The following is a 23,661-nucleotide window of genomic DNA, read 5'->3' as shown; positions in this document are numbered from 1 at the left end:
CCCACAGTTTACCACGTAGTTCCCTAGTGGACCCCACTCTTGCCCTGGGTATCCTCTTGCCACTAATAGATTTATAAAATGCCTTTGAGTTTTATCCCCGAAGGTTTTCTCATGCCCCCTCTTTGTTTTTCTATTTTCCGACTCTTCCTTACTTTCTCAAAGTAACAGCCGGTACTTTCTTCTTGCCTCTAGGGCTTCTGGTGTTCACAGCTTCTCGGTATCTAGCTTTCTCCCTTTATCCAGTTCTGTCCATTCCTCGATATCCAGAGTTTTCTGGAATTTTTGGTCCCAATCTTCACCTTTACAAGAACATTAGTGGCCTGGCACTTTTTGAATGACTCCCACTGTTTCAGTTTGGATTTTCCTATAAGTATCTGCTCACTGTTCACTTTGGTCAGCTGCTTTCTTATGTTATGAATGTCGACCTTTCTCCCCAATTCCAAATCTTTACGTTGAGCTGAATACCATAAAGTGAAGTACTAGTAAGGCCAGATCTAATGACTGGGTACAATTTGCAATCATGCATTAAAAGCATGGTATAGAAAGTACTTTAAAGCATTTTTGGTTCATGTGGGATTTTTCTGCAATGGTGTTAATACAGTTTAATAACAACATTGCACATAATAGTTACTGTATATGTATTTGTTTAGCACACAAAGGGAGTAATTTGACCCCTTGTGCCTCTGGTAGTCCTTTTTTGAAAGATTCCACTATTCCTCCTTCAGAACCAAGCAAATCTTCCTTGTCAATTTTTGTCATCTAATATATTTTTGAAAGTTATTATTGAATCTGTTTCAACTATCTTTCAGGCAGTACTTCCCAGATATAGTAGTTTGCAGCACACAAGTTCTCCCCACCCCCAACACCTTTTAGCAATTGCCCTAAAACAGCGTTCTCTAGCTACCTTACTGTGTTGATATCCCCCACCATTTTAACTTCTCATAACGCATTTTACTCTAATTGCAATTGTAATCTACAGGTATGAATGCTGCAGTGCGTGCAGTAGTACGGATGGGGATCTATGTGGGAGCTGATGTTTACTTTGTGTATGAGGTAAGTACCCTTTTTGTCCTGTTTGTCTAATATTGAAGATTGAATTGCTGTCTGATTATCTGTTTGCGATGAGCCTTGCCCTCTTTATCTCCTTTCGAGTCTGACGATGTCCTTTGTCCACAAAGACTGATTATAGGGAAATGCAAAACTGAGAGCAGAAGCTCTTCAAGAATCGTTTGGACCAAAGCTCAAATACACAGCATACAGTTTAGTTGTTACAGAGGTTCTGATCCTGATTTATGTTTATTTGCTCTCTTTCTCTTTTGCTATCCCCCTCCTCCAGTCACCCTCCAGTTTCCTATTTAAATGACCTTTATTATGAATCAGGAAAGCAGGTCATAATAGCCAAGCCTGATGTTTTGCTCTTCTGAGAAAGTGATCAGGAATAGAATCCAGCATTTATCTAGTGGGTAATAGTGCATTATCAGTGAAGAGTTTTGAGGTGTCGAGGGCATGAAGGGTGCTATAGGACCGCTTGGTCCTAACTGACTAGTTTCCTCTTACTCTGTATTTCCTCACCTTTGAATTTGAACTGAACAATATTCATAATACCTTCGTAGACTGGAAAATTTCAGTTTGGTCACTTTAGATTAGATTCCCTACAGTGTGGAAACAGGCCATTTGGCCCAACCAGTCCACACTGACCCTCCGAAAGGTAACCCACCCAGACTCATTTCCTTCTGACTAATGCACCTTGCACTATGGGCAATTTAGCATGGCCAGTCCACCTGACTTGCACATCTTTGGACTGTGGGAGGAAACCAGAGGAAACCCACGTCGAGACACAGGGAGAATGTGCAAACTCAACACACACAGTTGCCCTCCTCTATTGACCTATCACCATCACCCCCATCTACATCTACCTATCGCCTTCCCAGTTACCTTCCCAACTCCCCACCCCACCCTACCCCTACCTCCCCCTCTCACCCCCAAAACACACACACATTCCTTATGAAGGGCTTAGAAGTTTCTTAGAAGTTCCTGATGTCTGGAACAAATCTGTTGTATTGACTGTGGTCTCTTTTGGATCACTTTCACCCTTCCTCATGGTGTTGTCAGTGACCTCTCCATGTGTGTTTGACCTTTATTCAACAACATATAAATTCCTTGGATTTGTACACAATCCCCCGGTCATGCTATGTGTCACCCTTCTAAAAGGCTTTCCATTCTAGTTCCCACCTCTCTTCCTGTGTGTGTACATGTTTAATCAGCATTTCTCCTACTTTTGATTCCATAATCCTTTCTCAAATTATCCTGGGTCAGGTCTTGCTGGAATCTTACAGGTGAATCTAACAGTGTACATTGTTAATAATGTCCAAATTGACCAGCAGGCTGAAGTGATTAAGAGATTCCCCAGAGAGTTGTGAAATTCCAGAATTGTTTTGGCTGATTAACGTCACTGTTGTTTTGCACAGGAGTGGATTTTGCCTGGTACCTAACGTCATTGTGCCAGCCATTTCATTTTGGCACTCAACCGTATAAGCACCACTGAATTGCTTACCACTGACCTTGTGAGAGTTATTATTGATCAGAAACTTAACTAGATCAGATGTGTGAATACTGTGGCTGCAAGAGCAGGTCAAACACTGAGCATCCTGTGGCAAGTAACTGACCGTCTTCTCCCCAGTGCCTGTCCACTGCTCACTGAGCACGAGTAAGGAATGTGATGGAATGCTCCCCGCTTGCCTGGATGGGTGCAGCTCCAACAACCCTCAGGAAGCTCGGCACCATCCCAAGCAAAGGAACCCGCTTGAGTGGCAACCGATCCGTCATCTTAAGTATCTAACCCCGCATCCAACTACACAGTGGCAATAGTGTGTATTATTCACAAGAGGCACTGCAGCAACTTGCTACAACTCCCTTGGGACCTTCCAAACCTGCAACCTTTCCCATTTGGAAGGGTAAGGGTAGCATACACTTTGTAACACCAGCATGTGTAGATTCTCCTTGAAATCACAGAACACTTGCTGTGCCAAAGTCGTGGAGCCCCTAATAGCATTGTGGCTGCACTACGCCACCCTGTCAGGGACCCCTGCATCTTAGAACCAAGGAATTTCTTTTTAAAAAATCCTAATAATTTCAGTGGAATTTATTGTGTTATTAAATATACTTAAGTTGTTAATCCTAGCCAAGCTAATTTAATTTGTTTGAAATGTTTTAAAAGGTCAGGGTTTAGTTGTAATTCAGTCTTGTCTTTTTTAACTTCCTTCCTTCCTTCCTTTTTTTTTTCTTCCTTTCTTTCTTTTTCTTTCTCTTTCTCTTTCTTTCTTTTTCTTTCTTTCTTTCTTTCTTTTTCTTTCTTTCTTTCTGTTTCTGTCTTATCCTTAAACCACTAGACGACACTGTGCAGGAGCGACTCTGTTGAACCCATGATTCACTAAGTTTCTAGGTATTCCTCTAGTCCATGCTGCACCCCATTATCGGCTTATAGTTCTGTTCCAACAAGATTTGGCTCGTTATCTAACTCAATTAGTCTGGTTTATTCAAGGATTCAAAGTCCTTCTAAATTTGATACCATCCCTTGCTCCTTATTTGGACTTTGCTTTTATTACTTCGGAAATAACGCCCTAAATATCAACTGAGTTAAACTCTTATTTAGGGGAAATAGTTAGTTCTATATTCATCCTCAAGTGATTACCTGCGACACTCTCAAAGGATCCTCCCTCATCCGGCAGGGATTTTTCTGCACATCCAAACACCTCATCTACTGTGTTTGTTGCTCTTGATGCGGTCTCCCCTACATTGGGGAGACAGGACACCAACTCTCAGAACATTTCAGGGAACATCCCTGGGACAAACAACCCCACCGCCCTGTGGCCGACCACTCCAACTCCCTCTCTGCCAAGGATATGCAAGTCCTGGGCCTGCTCCACTTTGAAATCCAAGCCACCCAGCGACAGAAGGAAGAACACCTCAACTTCCGCCTTGAGACCTGGCAACCACACGACATCAACGTCAACTTTACCAGTTTCCTCATCTCTCCTCCTCCCCCGCCTCATTCCAGACCCAACCCTCCAACTCAGCACCACCCTCTTGAACTGTCCTACCTGTCCATCTTTCTTCCCATCTATCCACTCCTCATTCCCGATGAAGGGCTTCTGCACAAATGTCAATTCTCCTGCTCCTCGGATGCTGCCTGACCTGCTGTGCTTTTCCAGTGCCACACTTTTCAACACTCTCAAATCCCCAACTATCTTGGCTTTAGCCTTCAATTCACCTTGACACTTTGGCAGCTATTGATGTACTGAATCACACCCACACTCTTAATGCTTCTGACCCCACAAAAAAAACTATTACTTTCTCTCACTTTCAATTCTGATATCCCCTGTCTGCTCCCTTGACCATGAGTGACAGAAATTTAGATGTCTTTTGTCATACAACTTGCTTCACCATTCAACTGGACCACGTAATGCATATCAGTCAATGCTCCCCATTAGTAAAACCGCTCACGACTCAAAAGTTTCATGAGGAATGCAAAGAGAAACCCCTCCTTTCTGCCACAAAGCATCTTCTCAAACCACAACCCCCTGCATCCTCTATCCTCACCTCTGACAGTAAGCGTGAGGAGCTTGTGGAATTTATTGTTACAGAGGTTGAAATCATTCATTGAGTCCTCCAGCCGTGTGCCTACATAGCATTGCTTAATACTATTCCATCCTGCAGCTTGCTCATTGCTGAAATCCTCACCCGTGGCATTTTAACTTCCAGATGTGACTGTTCCCCTAGTCAGCCACCCAACATCTAACCTACACAAAATGCTGCTCGTCAAAAGATTCTGCTGCCAATGTATTAACATGCTCAATTGCCCATTACCACTGTGATTGCTGATGTAAGATTGTCATTGAGTCACTTAAGGTGATTCTGGGTAATTTAGAAAGGTAGATTTTAAGGCATTTCTTTAATGCCATACGGACAGAATTCCAGAATTTGGGGCCTAAATGGTTAAAATCGCATGCACCAATGGAGGCGCAAAATTAATTCTAGAAATGGTTAAAGCACAGAAAGCGGCCTTGCAGCTTGCAGCGTTTGTACTGTTTCTCCTCAAAACCAGCTCACCTACTCCTGCTGCACCACTTTTCCCCCATAATCCTGGTATTTTGTTCCCTCTAATCATCCAGTTCCCTTTTGAAGTTAAATCGTGATGATTAGATTAGATTAGATTCCCTACAGTGTGGAAACAGGCCCTTCGGCCCAACTAGTCCACACCGACCTTCTGAAGAGTAACCCACCCAGACCCATTTCCCTCTGACTAAAGCACCTAACACTATGGGCAATTTAGCATGGCCAGTTCATCTGACCTGCACATCTTCGAGACTTTCAGCCTATTCCTTTTAGATCCTAACAACTCACTGCATAACCAGCATTTCCTCACGTTATCTTTTGGTTCATTGCCAATCACTGTAAATCTGACCCCTCTCATTCTCCATCTTTATGTCATTGAGAACAGTTTCTCTTCCCTCTATTCTGTCCAGACCCCTCGTAACTTTGCACAGTTCAGTCAAACCTCCTCTCAACTTCCTCCTTCAAGGGGAGAAACCCCAACTACTACAATTTATCCATGTCACTGAAGTTGCTCATCACTGGAACCATTCTTATAAATCTTTTCTCCAAAGCCTTCACAATTCTTCCCAAAGAGTGGTGCCCAGAATTAGATGCAGTCCTACAGTTGAGGCTGAACCAGAATCGGAATGCTTAATGCTGTAACAGACACATCCTTCCTGTTGTTTTTGTAGGGTTACGAGGGACTAGTTGGTGGTGCAGAGTACTTGAAGTTGGCAGACTGGGACAGTGTTTCAAATATCATCCAACTGGTAAGCCCTTTGCTCTATTCCGGTTCAGGGTTTATGTAATTTGAGCCTGATTTAGAAAAAGGAGTTTTGTATAGTTGCTGTCAGCGATGGATTTCCTTTTAAGTTGTGATGTTTATTCATATCACTTTGAGCTCTGCAAAGGGACGTGCTTTTGAAATAGATAGCAACACTTGAAGTACTCTACAGTACTTGGAATGCAGATTCACAATCAAAGGGCATTTTGCCCCAAAGGATATATCAAGTAATCTTAATTAATGCTCCTACTGAGGACCCTTGTTCAATGTCAGTGGTGAAAACTGAGACTTCAGATGTACCATTGTCATGTTCACACCAGGCGATAGGAGATATATGCACTGACCTCCTGCTGGGTTCTGTTCTCCCAATCTGCCTGCAATCTCCCTGGCAAATTAATTGCCTTCATGTAGTAACCCTTTCTTTCACCAACCAACCAGCTCAGAGCAGGATTGAGAGTTCTAATGACTGCAGTCAGCATTTGTTTTAGATGGAAACAGGTCCTTCAGCCCAACCAGTCCACACCGACCCTCCAAAGAGTAACCCATTGCCCTCTGACTAATGCACCTTACACTAGGGGCAATTTAACATGGCCAATCCACCTGACCTGCACATCTTTGGATTGTGGGAGGAAACCCACGCATACACGGGGAGAATGCGCAAACTCCACACAGACAGTCGCCAGCGACTGGAATCGAACCAGGGACCCTGGTGCTGTGAGGCCGCAGTGCTAACCACTGTGCCATCGTGCCACCCCTTTTCAGCCAGTACAGATATTGAACCCATACTGTTGATGTCATTCTACATCACAAACTAGCTGACTAGTCAACTGAGCTACCCAACCCAATTTGGCACTTGAAATGACAGCGTGCCCAGAGGAAGGCAAATGGGAGAAGAAACACAACCCAAAGTTTCTGCAGGCCATGGTGGCCTGCATCCTGGTAGCTTTTGGTGTTACGCTGATTTTAAACTGTCTGACCACCTTTCTCTAGTAATCTAATCCTTCCATTTACATAATCGGTCATTATCTTCCACACAGAGCTCTGTGGACACTGGGTGGCACGACCACAAGTGGATGTGTAATATTCATGATTAATATGGTCTGTTTGAGTAGTCAACTCGTATTGATGTTTAAATGGTGAATGGAGTTGAAGAATTCAACTGGTTGTGAAATGAATCTGATCCTCCTTATGAGTTAGCTAGCCTGCTCTTTGAGTTCTTCAGTCTCCCTTTTGAGTACTCTTATTTGTGAGTGTTTTTTTTTCCCCTCTTCTGTATCTCTTCCTCTCTTGGTACATCTTATGACCTATCTCTGCCTCAGGTTGCCTTCATTATGAAATTGAGTCATTCCCCCTTGTAAGCGGGGGATTCTCATCTGTGTGGGGTAAGATGGTTCTATTTTCTAGCAATGGTTGCTTTCTGCCACTGCAGGGTTGGTTGGGGTGGAACTTGTGCTGCTTGTACGACATGTCTAAGGTGGCTGCAATCCAGCCTCACTTTGTTTGATAGAACTGGTAACTGGGGACATTTTGTTTTTCGTTTGCATGCTTCAATTGACTGAGTGAAAAATGGCTTTATAATTCCTAACTTAGTAACCCTACTCACTATAGTCTAATGTTCATTTAACCAAAGCAGCACAAGTGAGAAGCTAAAATAATTCGTTCGTTTCCATCGGCACTGGTGAGCTCTATCTCACAGATGAATCATTGGCATTTGCTGTAATTCAGTATCCAGCTGTGAATAGTTTGCTTTTGTTGTAGAGTGGTTGAAAGAGTTTGGCTGAATATTTGAAAGCTCTGTTTGTGGCATCTCAAGGACCAGATTGACTGTGTGCCCGTGAATTGGAGTGTGGATGGTCCCCTCTGTCGCTCTGAGAATGCTGGCCTGCGCTGCCGCTTCTGAGAAACTTTGAAGTTGACGTTGGCATCCATTTTAAAGGGGACCAGCTGGCCAGTGCAGCATGAATTGTCCAGTTTGAACCAGCCACGGAGCACGCTTTTGAAACACAGCGTTCTGAAAACGGCAGAAAAAAAATCTGCTACTTTTCGACAAAAATTGCCAGCCTGTTAACTCAAGACGTACCCCAGTTTAAGAGCGTTGAGGCATGGTGCTAATGTGAATGTTATTGAAAAGGTAGGGTGAATTTTGAAGCTTAGGTAAGTAATGGAACAGTGTTGGAGTCATGCAGTTTGGAGTCAGGCACCTGTTTCTCTGTTTTTTATTTCTTGTTGTTATTAGCCATACCAATAGCCGCATGGTGCAGTTTTTTTTTGTTGCATGAGTCTGAACGGCTTCTGTTTGCACCTTCTGTAAATGATAGGCCAGGTTTGAGACTCTATTACAGTCAGACGTAATGCACTGCTTTCATCCAAACTTTTGTTTTCCCATCTGACGGGCAGGGTGGAACCATTATTGGCAGCGCCCGCTGCAAGAGTTTCCGCACCCGGGAAGGTCGCCAGGCAGCAGCCTACAACCTGGTGCAGCATGGCATCAACAACCTGTGTGTGATCGGAGGAGATGGCAGTCTCACCGGGGCCAACATCTTCCGGACAGAGTGGAGCGAGCTGCTTGCTAGTCTTGTTGAAGAGGGTAGGTGCCTTTAAGATGGTGGGAAAGACCCGCATAATATATACTGGAATGACGCACATGCGATAAAGGTGGACATGTCATTAATATTTCATCACATATTCTTGGCATGTTTTAGGAATTCACATTATTTGCCCCAGTGTCTAGTTTATGACGTCACATCCAATGTTGCTGTACAAGATAGCAGGGGAACTTACAACCGATGAAGAAATCGATTATTTTCCAAGCAGACCATTCAGTCTGGTATCTACACTTCGCATAAGCCTCCTCTTACACCACATCATCCTAATCTACTTCTTTCTCTTTGCGTACCATCAAACTTCCGCTAAAATGCTGTTCACCCTCAACCAGTGCAACGTACCACAATCCTCAGTCGGGTTTAAGATCACCACTCTTGAGTAAAGGAATATGAAAACGTAACTATGAAAGTACCCCCGATAAGTTGTGTCCACGTAATCCTCTTGGCTCTCCGAGTTGGGAGAAATTACCGGATTGAATTTCATAGTGCTCAACATCACAGGGTCTGCGTTGAGTTTGCCAATCTGAGTCGAGGCAACAGTTGAGATACGCCAATCTCAGGGCCTTTGAAGTTAGAATCCCTGCTCCTAATTATCATCCATTTATTCTGCACGGAAGCGGAACATTTTCCTTATCAGCTTGGTATTGGAGGTGTCTTCCATATGCACAATTTAATATAATTCCCACTTTTTGTTTTAGATTAGATTACTTAGTGTGGAAACAGGCCCTTCGGCCCAACAAGTCCACACTGACCATCTGATGAGCAACCCACCCAGACCCATTCCCTTACATTTACCCCTTCACATAACACTACAAGCAATTTAGCACAGCCAATTCACCCAACCTGCACATTCTTGGACTGTGGGAGGAAACCAGAGCACCCGGAGGAAACCCACACAGACACTGGGAGATTGTGCAAACTCCACACAGATAGGTGCCTGAGGCAGGAATTGAACCCTGGTCTCTGGCGCTGTGAGGAAGCAGTGCTAACTGCTGTTTGCTCCTCATACCTCTTTTGATATCCTTCTTTCTCATGCAAGTATTTTCAATTTATTTTCTAACAATTCAAAGACTTTTGCTTCAACCTGAGTTTGTCACAGAGCGTATCACTCACACGATGAGGGCAGGAGTGGGTTCAGACCCAGTGGTTGTTTCAGTCGATATCTTGTTGGCTTTCCCTGTTTAGACTCTCAAATTGAATATCAACACTTTTTTTTTCACATCCACTTGGCTCCCTCATTGCATATTCTGTATTGTGTCAGTGTGAGCTGAAAGACATTGAATGCTGTCTGCTCCTAGCAGCAGTGAGGAAAGTCCCAGTAACCCAGAGCAACCAGAGCTTTGACAGGACAAGGTCACAGGTCAGCTGTCTGAGAACTGTTGCATGATGGTAAGCATGCTGATAGGAATGGAAGGGCTGAAGTACTGAAGGGCAGTTCTTTTCATGACATTAAACGAAATGTTTTGGACGAGAGGGAATTGTGCTTTTGAAGTCCTGTCCTTATCTGCCAGTGCTTATGCCACTATTCAGTGGGGTAAAGACCACTTGCAGTGTAGTTACATCAAGTTCCTATTTATTCAACAGTTGCTTTGCTTTTCCATCAATTCCCTGCCTTCTCTCTGAAGGCATTGATTTCTTGCTGGCTATAGTCATCCCATGGGTATCCCCATCAAGCGATTAAATGAGTTTTGACAGACAATTCAAGCACCGCGGGCTCCCAGCGGAGCCCAAACCTGCATTGACTTCACTACCGTGCGTTTCAGAAGAGCTTGCAGGAGGGAAGTGACATTCACAGCAATGTGTTGTGTTGACCCTAGCTAAGAACTGCAGAGGTTTATCCCCTCCATTGTGTAAAAATATTGAATAATTGTACTGTTGAATAATCAGCGACTAGAGAGTTGCACTGTGAGTGATCCTTGCCTCCTGAATAATCAGAAACTGCAAATGGGCACGTGACCAGATGCCTTCAGACAAACATTTTTTTTTGGTTTGTCATTCAGGGAAAATCACGGAGGAGGTTTCCCAGCAGTATTCTCACCTGAACATTGTTGGGATGGTGGGATCAATTGACAATGACTTCTGTGGGACAGACATGACTATTGGTACAGACTCTGCCCTACACCGGATTATGGAAGTGATTGATGCCATAACCACTACCGCACAGAGGTATGTCGAACCGTGCATAATCTTGATTAGTCAACGGGAAGAGACCTTTGGATAGTACTGGTGCAGCAGATTGCTTGAAGCAAACATAACTAGCAAATGAATGAAACTAAAACTCTCAGCTTCTCTTCACATAATAGTGTATGATCGTAAACTTCCATCGGAACAAGATTTTGCATCTCATTTGGTAAGGCTGCGCTGAAGAGTCCACCCAGGCCAAACACTGAGAATGCAGTGTACACATTCCTTAGTGCAAAGCCTTTCGTGTGCAGTCTGTACTCACAACTACCACTCCCTCCATCTCTGCACAGAACAAGAGTCAAGCTACAGTAGCTCTGATGAGTATAACTTAGTACAATGCTCTTGGGCATGAAGTCGTTGGGTTACAATTTAAATGTTCCTAACAAGGTGCCATTTTTATTTCAAGTGATTGGTAAAATCCTGACTCTTTTTAAGGAGAGCCATCTGCTCGTATAACGTGAACCCTTTTCAGGAAATTCTTGTACCAGCTCAAGAGAGTTCAGCAGTCTTTGCATTCATTGGATCTGGGCCCAATTTAAATGAGTCAGGTGGCATTGAACTGGCAATGACATCAAAATGCCTGCCACAGAACAGGGTGAATGGTGTCTCCAAGTCGGCTCTATAAAGCGCAACATCCCGTGCTATATTTGCCTCAGACAGCAGGCTCCAATAAAGAAATGCATCAAAGGGGAAGTTGAGTCATGTATCGCATAAACTGAGCTGGAGTAAAGACCAGTACCTGGTCCACAGACTTCTCAACAATTCTGTTTCGAAGTGAAATCTACTGACTACACTATGCTTCTGGTATTTTTGCTCCAGGCTCTTTCCCTTCAGATGGATTGCCCACGGTGCAATCTTTCCTGTAAGCACCTCTCACAGGGCAAATTCTCTGTCCTCACGTAGTGCCCCCAAATTACAATCCCTGTCATAGGGAGGGGTGAGGGATTCAAACGGTGTCTCTAGAACATCCTTCATTCCTACAATCCTCTGAGATCTCTGCACTGTTTTTGAGTATCCCTGGTTTTCATCACTGCACTATTGATGTCTGCTTTCAGCTGTCTTAACCCTTGCTAAGACTCAGTGTTTCTTTTCTCTCCGTGTGTGTGTGTGTCTTTGTGTGTGTGTGTGTGTGTGTCTCACTCTCTGTCTCCCTTCCCCCTCCCCTTCAGGACCCTCCTTAAAGCCTGCCTGTTTGACCAGGTTTTCCGTCACCTGGCCTAATATCTCTTTATGTGTAAAAGCAAGTTGTTACAAGTCCTGAGAACTGTGCTAGCAGTTCATGTGCGAACATGATCCTTGCAGGGGCACACTCATCAAGGTTTGATGTCTCTTCCCAACCACTCACCATTTCAAGTTTGTTTTATATTCTGCATGTGAAATCTTGAACCTGATTTACGGGCCAAGCACTTTCAGGGTAGTGCGTCATGTTTGCGCTATGGAAATGCTCACTTCATCAAAGATTAATCCAATTTATTGGGCACTTAACACTAAACCCATAGTGACTGCTGTATTATGACATTTCAGATAAACCTGATCAAACAGCCTGCCTGCAGTACTCCAATACGCCTGCTTTATCTCTCACTTTGTAACGTTTGTATTTCACAGAATGAGTTAAGCTATGCCAGCAAATCAACAGCCATTATCAGAGATACAAATTAAGTTCTGATTTTTTTCGGAAAACACACTATTCAGGCTGATGTTGGAAAGAATATCCTGTTTTGAAATGAATTCTGATGAACTGCTGTCTACTGTGACCCAGAGATACAGTTTCAGCAGTCACTATGGGTTTAAAAGGACATTATAGCCCTTGATATTTGTCCAGCCTTTACACCCAAGTTGTAAAACTTTGTTGTTTGAACTGTGTACATGTAGTTAGTCCATAGCAACATTGGCTGATCTTACTGTACGTCGGGGTACTGCTATTCACCTATGGTGATTATTTGTTACTTCCTCTTTTTCTGACATTAGTATTCCATTCTTTTTTTAAATATAGTGGCTAATTCAGTGAAGAAAACCTTGCATTTTGTACTTCTCACATCGTCAGCATATCAGGAAGTGCTTTGCAGCTAATGAAGAACCTTTTGAAGTGTAGTCATGGTTATAGTGTAAACACAAACCTTCAAATATTTGCAATAAGCAAGGTCCCACATAGGTTAATGTGGTAAATGACTAGTTTAAACTGATGCATTGATGTTGTTTGAGGGAGAAATATTGACCAGGACCACTCCCCAGTCCTCTTTCCTGTCTTAGTATCATTTATACCAACGTTTGGGGGAGGCAGTATCTCAAACAGTCCCCTAGTACACTGAAGTGTCAGTGAAGGGCTTGTGTATCAAGTGCTGAGTGGATCCTGGATCCCATAATCTTCTGACTCAAGGAGAGGTATGGTTTGTTAACCACACACAGCAAAAGAATTTATCTCTGCTTGCAATCTCGATTGTTAATAATGGTACAAGGAGCTGCAATCCAGTGCCAATTTGAAATCTTTTGGATTGATTTTGTTTTTGTTGACCTGTGTAGTTTTGCGACCTGTAGCACAATGTGTTGCCCTGAATAATTCTTCACCTATAAAATTACAAATCTTAAAAAGATACTTGAATGAACATCTCAACGAAAGTTCCAGAAGGTTCACATTTTACCAGTTATCTAAACTGTTGAGGTTTCTGTTGTGAGAGGAGAAAAGTGTTTGTCTTTCCACTTCAAGCTGAACTATCGAGTGATTTTTTTTTCCCTCCTTTTTCACTAATGACTACTCAATCAAGAGACACTACAGAGAATTTGGAGTGAGCCAGAGGACAGTACCTAGGGCTGGCAATGGCCTAGTGGTATTCTCGCTAGACTCTGAATCGAGAAACTCGGCTAATGTTCTGGGGGCCCAGATTTCAATCCTGCTGTGGCAGATGATAGAATTTGAATTCAGTTAATAAAGAAAAGAAATCTGGAATTACAAATCACCAGTTGTCAGAAAAACCCAGCTGGCTCACTAACGTCCTTCAGGGAAGGAAATCAGTAGTCCTCATCTGGTCTGGCCTACATTTGGATTCCAGACCCACAATGGTTGACTCTCAACTGCCCTCTGAAATGGCCTAGTAAGCCACTCAGTTAAAGGGCAGCTAGGGGTGGGGAAAAAAATGCTGGTTGGCTAGTGATGACCATGTCCCGGGAATGAATTTAGGAAAAATGGAGGTGACAGGTCTTGTCTGCTTGCTGGAGAACTGGCAAAAGTTTCATGGTGCTCCTTTTTTTTTTAAGGGAAGGCCTGCTTGTCACATCCATGTACCAATTCAACTCAACTTGAGTTTTGAACTGCTTAAAACAAAATAACCTTTCATCTGCTTGTTTTTCACTCTGCAGTCACCAGAGAACATTTGTGCTTGAAGTCATGGGCAGGCACTGTGGGTAAGTGGCAGATTCTTTTAACATTCGAACTCTTTAACTGTTCAATGGTTATTTATTATTAATGGTGCATCTTTGAAAAGAAATTCGGGGTTACAGGCTGAAGGTAGGGGTCTGGGTGGGATGCTCTTCTAAGACTTGATAAGCCAAATGGCCTGTTTTCACAGTGTAGGGATTTTATGATTCCATGACTTGCAAGGGAGTACACTCACTAAACCAACCCCCACATTTTTGCATACGTGTGGTGTCATATGTTAGGAATTTGTATTGGCGCTATGCCACTGCAGCAGTTCTTGAGCTTCAGAATGACGGCACACTAATGTGCCAATAAAGCTGATGCCAATTCTAACTAAGAAAGGAAGAGGAAAGAGCACTTGCACAGAACATGTAGAATCTGTGTTATCTGTTTTCAACTTGTTTTTTTGCATTGCAAGAATTGGCATTCATTTCCAAAGAGACAATGATGCTGAAATTGGACAGACTCTGGGTTAGTGCACTCTTAAAAGTACTGTGTTTCATATTTTAAAAAATGATTATAAATGTTTCGGGAGAGTTTAAAGCAGATTTACATAGTTAACGCATGAGCCACAAGGTTGCAATTATCAGGAAAGACTGAACAGTGTGGGGCTAAAACAGCAGCAAAGCAAGGGACAACCTGATAGAAGTCTTTAAAATTATGAAGCGATTGATAAGAGTACCTTTAACAAATGATATTTTCACAGGTAAGAGGTTGGAATTGGAGCCTAAATATATTACGGTCACTGATAAATTCATTAAGAAACTCCAGATAAAACTAGTTTACACAGGGGGGGTTACACTGTGGAGTTTATTACTGTGTAGAGTAGTTGAGGTGAGTAACATTAATGCATTTACAGGGAGACTTGTGTGGTGCGTTTAAAAAATGGCATAGACCATTGAGTTGAATCACCTGTAACGTTGCCGAAATGCAACGTAACCACTTAATGTTCTGTCATAAGCTGTGGTTTCCAGTGGCTGGTTGGCCATGCAACAAACCTGTTGTCTTGTTTATGCAGGTACTTGGCACTGGTGTCTGCACTGGCGTCTGGTGCAGACTGGCTGTTCATTCCAGAGGCACCTCCAGAGGATGGCTGGGAGGACTTCATGTGCAAGAGATTAGGAGAGGTGAGGAATATGGAACCATTTTTTGACCTTGTGGAGTCTCTGAACGTGACTGGCAATTTCTGCAATCCCTAACGTTTCAATAACCAAGCAAGAGGGCTAAAAAAAGATCCCAAACAGTCTACACAAAATAATTCTAGGCACTTCGTATCTTGGTTTCTGTTATTGTTATCACTTGTCATGCTGGTTTGTTATTTAACTTTGTTCTCATTCGGTCAGTTCAGATAGAGATTGAAAACCGGCCACTTTGAGGGACTGAAAGTAGATGTAGGCTGGACTGGATAAGGCCAACAGTTTTTCCTTCCCTAAAGGAAACCAGTCGGTGTTTAACAACGTCATTCCAGATATTCTAATCCAGATTCTCAGGCCGTCGTACTGGGATTTATACTTTTTGTTTTCTAGATTACTTCCTCATGCCTCTACTTCATGAAGAGGGAGGATATTCCTGGGAGATCGTCCAGGGAAATTATATGGATGGAACTGAGAATAAGAAAGGGATTAACACCCCCCCCCCTCCCCCCCCCCCCTTCTCCCCACCATAGTCAGCGGGAAATTGAGAATCAAACATGTAAGGAGATCTCAGATATCTGTAGGATTAATAGAGTTGTAATGGTAGGAGTTTTAACTTTCCCAAACATAGACTGGGACTGTCATAGTGTTAAGGGCTTAAATGGGGGGAAATTTAAGTGTGCACAAGAAAACCTTCTTCAATATGTGGATGTATCTGCAAGAGAAGGAGTAATACTTAATGTTCTGTTAGGGAAAAAGGCAGGGGCAAGTTATGGAAATGAGAGTGGAGGGGCACTGTGGGACAAGAGATCGTAATTCTATTTGTTTCAGAGTAGTTGTGGGAAAAGCTACAACTGATCAATCAGTTAAAGTTCTACGGGAGACAGTGAGCACTGCAGATGCTGGAGATCAGAGTCAAGAGTGTATTGCTGGAAAAGCACAGCAGGTCAGGCAGCATCTGGAGCAGGAGAACCAACGTTTCGGGCATAAGCCCTTCATCAGGAAAGTTGGGCTAATTTTGATGGCATTAGATAGGGACTTTCAAATGTTGATTGGGAGAGGCTATTTGCAGGGAAAGGGAAGGTTGGGAAGTGGATGGCCTTTAAAATGAGATAACGAGTGTTCGGAGACAGTATGTTCCTGTTGGTGTGAAGGGCAAGGCTGCTGGTGTCGGGAATGCTGGATAACTAGAGGTATTGAAGCTCTGGTCAAGAAAAAGAAGAAAACATATAATAGGTATAGACAGCTGGGATCGAGTGAATCCCGAGAGAGAAGTATAGGTCAGTAGGAGTATGCTCAAGAAGGAAATAAAGTGGGCAAAAAGGAGACATGAGGTAGCTTTGGCAAATAAAGAGAATCCAAAGAGATTCTGTAAGTACATTAAGGGCAAAAGAGTAACTAGGGAGAGAATAGAGCCCCTTAAAGATCAAAGTAACCAACTATATGTGAAACCACAGGAGATGAATATTTCATGTCAGTGTTTACTGTGGAGAAAGACATGGAAGCTAGGGAACTTGGGAAATATATAGTGATGTTTTAAAAAGAGTTCATTTTTAGAAGAGGCAGTGCTGGAGATACTAAAAGGTAGAAAAATCCCCGGGACCTGATCAGAACTTTGTGGGGAGCTAGGTAAGTGATTGCTTGCCCATTTGCTGAAATGTTTGTCTCATCGATAGCCACAGTGAGGTGCTAGAAGACTGAAGGATGGGTAATACGATGCCCTGGTTCAAGAAAGGCTGCAAGGAAAAGCCAGGGAACTATAGATCAATGTGCCTGATGTCAGTGGTGGATAGATCATTGGGAGTGGATTCTGAAGGAGAGCATTTGGAAAGGCACGGACTGATCAGGGAGAGTCAGCATGGCTTTGTGCATGGAAAATCGTGTCTCACTAACTTGATTGCGTTTTTTGAAGAGGTTACAAAGAAGATAGATGGAGGCAGAGCGGTGGATGTTGTCTTTACGGACTTCAGCAAAGCGTTTCACAAGGTCTCGCATGGTAGGCTGGTTAGTAAGGTTAGATCACATGGGATCCAGGGGGAGTTAGCCAATTGGATACAAAATTAGCTTGAAGGTAGGAGACAGAGGGTGGTGTTGGAGGATTGCTTTTCAGACTGGAGGCCTGTGACTAGTGGTGTACCACAACGATCGGCGCTGGGTCCACTGCTTTTCATCATTAATATAAATGGTTTAGAATATAGGAGGTATTGTTAGTAAGTTTGCAGATGACACCAAAATAAGTGATGTAGTGATCGAGACTGAGGGGTGACCTTGTAGAGGTTTCCAGAATCATGAGGGGCATGGATAGGGTGAAGAACCAAGGTCTTTTTCCTCAGTTGGGGGGGTGGGGTAGTCCAAAACTAGAGGGCATAGGCATAAGGTGAGAGGGAATAGATATAAAAGGGACCTGAGGGGTAACTTGTCCATGCAGAGGGTGGTGCATGCATGGAATGAGCTGCCAGAGGAAGTGGTGGAGGCTGGTACAATTACAACATTTAAGAGGCGTTTAGATGGGTATTTGAATAGGAGGAGTTTAGCGCAGTATGGCAAATAGGACTAGATTGGGTTGAGATATCTTGTCAGCATGGACGAGTTGAACTGAAGGTTCAGTTTCTGTGCTGTATGACTCTGACTTTATGAATCCTGCACCATATCCACCTCCTTTTATTTGCTTTTGGGTTCAACTTATTTGCTTTTGGGTTCAAACCTTTGCTCCCATTCCCTCAACCTTCTGTTTTAAGTTGCTCCATTTTTTTTTAGTTACTGAATCATCCATAGGATCTAGTTCCAGCTGCCTGTAACTAGGAAAAAGTCTTTTGCACTTGTGCAGAGCAGTTCTGAGTAAGTGCTGCTGTCATGAAGGTGCTGACTTTCAAATGGGAATAAATCTAGTCTAGACTCTCAATGTCATTTCAGATGGGTTTAGAGGATTCTATAAGATTATCCAAACACTGGGGAGGAGGGGTTGCTCCTCATTGTACCAATTATCCCGATGTTTTTTTTCCTGACTGTCCGAGAGAGAGAGTAGTAGACCTTTATTTGGTTACATTCTCTGATGTTGACACTGTATCTGGAAGAGTACAGCAAGCCAGACAGCATCCTTTAATTATACCCGATACTTCGGACATCTCCACTTCCTGATGCTGCCTGGCTTACTGTGCTCTTCCCAGCTTCCTGCTTGTCTACTTTGGATTCCAGTTTTCCTTTGTCACTGTCACTGTATCTTGCCACCCAAGCTGTAATTTTCAAAATTCCCTCCCGGAACCTCTGATCAGTGACTCTAAAACACAGAGGCACAAACTCAGTGTAAGGGGCTAATGATATAGGACTTAAATGAGAAACGGTTTCACTCAAGATGTCATGAATCTTCAGACTTTTCTGCCCTGGAGGGTTGTGGTATTTCTATCGTTGATTATATTTCAGGCTAGGTTGATGGATGTTGGTGTCTCGAGAAATTGAGGGATATGGGCAGAGGGCAGAAAAGTGGAGTTTAAGCCCAAAATCAGCCATGTTGAATTAATTGACCATTAGGCCACTTCTGTTCCTATCTCATGAGTCGTTAGCCGCTCCATTCTTTCTAAGATATCCCTTAAGACTTTGCCTCTGTCGGTAATTTTGATCAGCTGTCTTAATTTCTCAAACTATGGCTTGGTGCCAGGTTTTGTCTACCAATGAGCAATGAGCTTAAGGAGGTAGTCAGCCATACTAAAGGTGTTATATAGACATGTGCTGGGAGGAGCGGCAGTGCCGGGTGAAGGCTCAGCCACTGTTAGACACCAAGGTTGGGAGATTCACAACAAGCCAGAGTCAGGAGGGGAGAGGATGTGCCCTCAGATGTGGGACTGGAGGAGGATACAGAGGTTTCCCATTCCTGCTTTTGTAGCCTCTACCCATGAGCTGAAAATCTCCAGAACCAATTTACTTCCCAAATGCTGAACAGTGAGTAAAGAAGAGGTGAGCCATTTGATATTGCTCTTGTGCTGTCAGACACACTAGTGTAAAGCTAGTGCGGGGAAAACAATACTTCAGCAACAAGTCCAACTGGTGGTCACAAGATTATAAGTTCTGCCCATCGATGCCATGATAATCTCTTGCTTCTGTTATTGAACTGAAATTCCCTGCTGTCCTTTCCATAGTTTCATACAGCACAAAGCATGGCCATTTGTCCCATTGTACCTGATGTAGCTCTTTGAAAAAAACTACCCAATCAGTCTTGCTCCCCTGCAAGTCTTTCCTTTTCAACTATACATCCAGTTCCCTTTCGAAGGTTACTATTGAATCTGCTTCTGATGTTTATATTAATGAAGCCTTAGGGGCACCCATCAGCTTGACTTGTGGCGGGGTTGGGAGGGGGGGCGTCTAAATCCTTCTGTCTTTGAGAAATAGCTTCACTTGGAGATTTTGTTTTGACGGACTCCTGCCCTCTTGCAGCAATGTTTGTAGATCTGGATAATGTTATCCTGTGACGTTAGTCAACATTTAGAGACATGGGCAATCCGTTGAATACAGCTTCTTGCTTCTTGGAGTGGCACTTTTGTAAAGGATACAATTGTCCTACAGTTAGGTCCAGTGCAGCAAATAATGAAAGACTTGCATTTATGTTGCATTCTTCATGACTTCCAGAGTCTGGAAAGCGTTTTAGTGCTCTTAATTCTCTTTGAAGTGCAATCACTGTTGGAACATGGAAAGGCAGGAACCACTTTGCTCAGAACAAGGTCCTGTCAACAAAAATAAGCAAAATATTGGGCCAGGAAATGAGAGTTCAACAGAATCTTTTCTATCCCTTTGGGGAAGCAGACAGGGTCAAAAGGTCTTCACTCTGACAGTGTAACCCCTCCTTCAGTAGCACTGAGTCAAACTCAAGTCTGTGGAATGGCACTATGAAGCCTCACCCTCTGTGAGTCACAAGAGAGTGTGCTGTCCACTGGGCTGATACTGATATTAAAAAGCTCCCCAACTAACCTCATGTGTCCTTGCTCCAGAGTCGCAGCAGAGGGTCTAGGCTGAACATCATCATCCTCGCAGAGGGAGCAATTGACTGGCAAGGAAATTCTATCAGCTCCAACTATGTGAAAGAGGTAAGAATGAGAGGATTGGCATGTATGTGGGACAGTGAAAGCAGCAATGACCTGCATGAGGTGTGTCTGCTCCCAACATGTTTTCCTGTAGGCACTTGTCATTTTAAATGCTAGATCTCGGAGCAGAGACCAGATCAAACTGTTTAAAGCATGAGGCAAGTCATTTCTCATTGACAAAATGAAGCAGCCTGGGTGTAGGTGCTAACTGAATGATTGATTCTGTGAAGAACAGTGTAGACACCAGTCTCTGGCTATTCTACACTTAAATTTACATGTGTTTTCTATGTAACTTTGGCAGATTAATTTGAATTATCAGAATGTATGTAAATGCACACAGATTCATTATGTTTTAAATGGCAGACCCATCAAGGCAGCTTTGTTCCCCTCTCTATATCTCAATTATCAACACGTTGGATCACTTAATTGAATGAAGTTCACTTGAAACTCGTTCCGTTTCTTGAAATGTAATGAAACAAAATGCGATGTCAGCTGCACAGCATATATTGCAAATGCAAAGCTGGAATCTTAGCTCTGTGGACACTGCAGGATCAATCCAGTGATCTCTACGATAGGTTAAGGCCAGCAAGGGGAGTAATCAAGACCTAGCTCTCTGACGTGCCTGATTGCTGGAATTTACATAAACATTGGGCATTGATTAGGCCACTTTTGGAATATTGTGTGTAATTTTGGTCTTCCTCCTGTAGGAAGGATGTTGTGAAACTTAAAAGGGTCAGATAAGATTTAAAAGGCTTGGAGGGTTTGAGTGATAAGGAGGGACTGAATAGGCTGGGGCTGTTTTTCTCTGGAATGTCAGAGGTTGATTAGATTAGATTAGCTTCCCTGCAGTGTGGAAACAAGCCCTTTGGCCCAACAAGTCCACACCAACCCTCCAAAGAGTAACCCACCCAGACTCATTTCCCCACATTTACTCCTGACTAATGCACCTAATACTGTGGGCAATTTAGCATGGCCAATTCACCTGACCAGCACAACTTTTGGAATGTGGGAGGAAGCCAGAACACCCAGAGGAAACCCACACAGACACAGGGAGAATGTGCAACCATCATACACACTAACCTGAGGCCGGAATCAAACCCAGGTCCCAGGTTTATAAAGTCATAAGGGGCATGGACTGTTAAGTAAACAAGGTCTTTTCCCTGGGGTGAGGGAGTCCAGAACTAGAGGGCAAAGGTTTAGAGTGAGAGGGGAAAGAGACCTACGGGGCAACCTTTTCATGCAGAGGGTGGTGTGTGTATGGAATGAGCTGCCAGAGGAAGTGGTGGAGGATGGTACAATTACAACATTTGAAAGGCATCTGGGTGGGTATATGAATAGGAAGAGTTTAGAGGGATATGGACCGGGTGCTGGCAAATGGGACTAGATTAATTTAGGATATCTGGTTGGCATGGACGAGTTTGACCGAAAGGTTTGTTTCTGTGCTGTACACCTCTATGACTCTAATTCCTAATCCTAAACTGACAGGGTGCAGGTTGAGGCCCATCATTTTTAATACGTAGTCTGAGATTTGCACTGACTGTCTCACCAAAACTTCACACCCTCTCTGACCCGTACAGAAATGTGCTTTTTAAATCCTTCTTTTGAGAATTAAGGGTGGCGAACTTTCTTACCATTTAATCAGCACCCTTTTCTTTGTGGTAAGCTTTTCCCCCTTGAATTATGTGACTATTTCTTTTGTCCCCCGTATTTCAGTTAACCTGTGATGCAGGGTTAACTAAATGCCCTTAACTGTTGCCTCAATTGTTGTGCATTGTATTTCCTCCCTCACTGTTCTTCCTGCTTTTATTTTATTTCTCTCCCAGCTTGTTTCTAAACGTCTCGGATTTGATACACGGGTCACAGTCTTGGGACACGTGCAGCGAGGTGGCACACCCTCTGCCTTTGATCGGATTCTGGTAAGTTTTACTCTGTGAAGGGAACGTCCTCCACGATCCTTCCCTTACAGCTGACTGAATAGCCAGAAGAAAAGGTTCCCAACTCTGCTTCTAACCTGTGCTGTGTTGTATCATCCCAGTCAGGCAGCAGTAATAACCGTGTAACAGGAAGTTGCCTTGGGAGCCATAGGTTAGAAAGGGAAACAAAGAGTCCGGGTCCTCAATTTCCCAAGTGCAAACTGCAGGCGGTAGCTGAGGCTGGGATTGGGTTGGGCTGTGCTGGACCTAATGATTTATTAGCGTGTCGATGGGTGCCGTTGAGACTTGCATTGGAACTAGATGCCTGTGGGAGATGCCCCTGAAACCGTTTCTGAACACAACCTCAAAACCTTAACGGAAGGTGACGAATGGAGGGAAAAGGTGTGACGTGGATGTTGGCCTTGTTTGTGGCACTGTCGCATTTTTTATTTGTAGGTTGAGGGTGTCACTGGCTAGGCCTGTCCCTAATTACCCAGCGAGCTGTTGAGAATCAACCACACAACTGTCATCCAAAGTCACTTGTCGGCCACACCCGGTAAGGGTGCCAATTTTCCTCCTGAAAAGACATTGGTGAACCAGGTGGGTTTTCCCAGCAATCGACAATAGATTCTTCTTCATCATTAGACTCCTCATTCTAGATTTTTATTAAACTGAATTCAGATTCCACCATCTGCCATGGCAGGGGAGGTCCCTTTCAACATCCTGGTGAAAATTCATCCCTTGGTCCAAACATATCATTCATTCTCTTGCTGCTTGTGAGATCCTCCTGGGTATAAACTGGTTGCCAGGTTTTCCAACCAACAGTGACTCAAATTCCAGTGATTATAATAGCCATCAGGGTATCTGGAGTGTGGTAGATATATATATGCAAATCAGATTGTTGTTTCTTTGATCACAGGAGTGACATAATAGGAAAACAACGACTTGAAATTATACTGCAAATTGGACAACTGTGGTATGCTCCAATTTGCTTTACATCCAATTAAGTACTAGTGAACGCATTTCCTGTTGTAATACAGGAAGCACAGCAGCTAATTTATGCACAGTAAGCTCCTTTTAAACATCATTTTAAACATACTTAGTTCTGATGATATTGATTGAGGGTGAATACAAGGGAACCTCAATTATCCGGAATTTGATTATCTGAATTTCGGATTATCCAGCACGTTTCGCAAGGTCCCGATGCTTGGCTAAACTATGTTATCCGGCATTTGACTGTCCGGAATTTGATTAACCGAGTGAAATACTCCCTGCCCGTGCCCTTCGGATAATTGAGGTTCTTCTGTATTAGGTATGATGCAACAGTCGTCTTCAAAATTGTGGCCCAGAGTAAGATTTGTGGCCACAAACTTCTGACTTCAGGACAAGTGAACTACCTGTTGGGTCATGGGTGGCACACCAGGATTAGATTAGATTTGATTAGATTTCCTACAGTGTGGAAACAG

At 43.4% G+C, this 23,661-nt stretch overlaps 1 protein-coding gene across 1 annotated transcript in view; it reads left to right on the top strand.

The window, feature by feature from the left end:
- LOC122551432 (ATP-dependent 6-phosphofructokinase, liver type-like) overlaps nucleotides 1-23,661 on the top strand; it is a 59,220-nt gene that overhangs the window by 12,685 nt on the left and 22,874 nt on the right. Inside the window, exons 2-9 of the mRNA XM_043693330.1 lie at nucleotides 980-1,053; nucleotides 5,787-5,864; nucleotides 8,276-8,465; nucleotides 10,482-10,647; nucleotides 14,020-14,064; nucleotides 15,096-15,204; nucleotides 20,190-20,285; nucleotides 22,106-22,198. Of these exons, the coding sequence (XP_043549265.1) occupies nucleotides 980-1,053; nucleotides 5,787-5,864; nucleotides 8,276-8,465; nucleotides 10,482-10,647; nucleotides 14,020-14,064; nucleotides 15,096-15,204; nucleotides 20,190-20,285; nucleotides 22,106-22,198 (851 nt within the window). The remainder of the gene's footprint in view (nucleotides 1-979; nucleotides 1,054-5,786; nucleotides 5,865-8,275; nucleotides 8,466-10,481; nucleotides 10,648-14,019; nucleotides 14,065-15,095; nucleotides 15,205-20,189; nucleotides 20,286-22,105; nucleotides 22,199-23,661) is intronic.

Source organism: Chiloscyllium plagiosum, chromosome 7 (assembly GCF_004010195.1).
Source record: "Chiloscyllium plagiosum isolate BGI_BamShark_2017 chromosome 7, ASM401019v2, whole genome shotgun sequence".
NCBI lineage: Eukaryota > Metazoa > Chordata > Chondrichthyes > Orectolobiformes > Hemiscylliidae > Chiloscyllium > Chiloscyllium plagiosum.
This window is presented reverse-complemented; position numbering and strand designations above follow the sequence as displayed.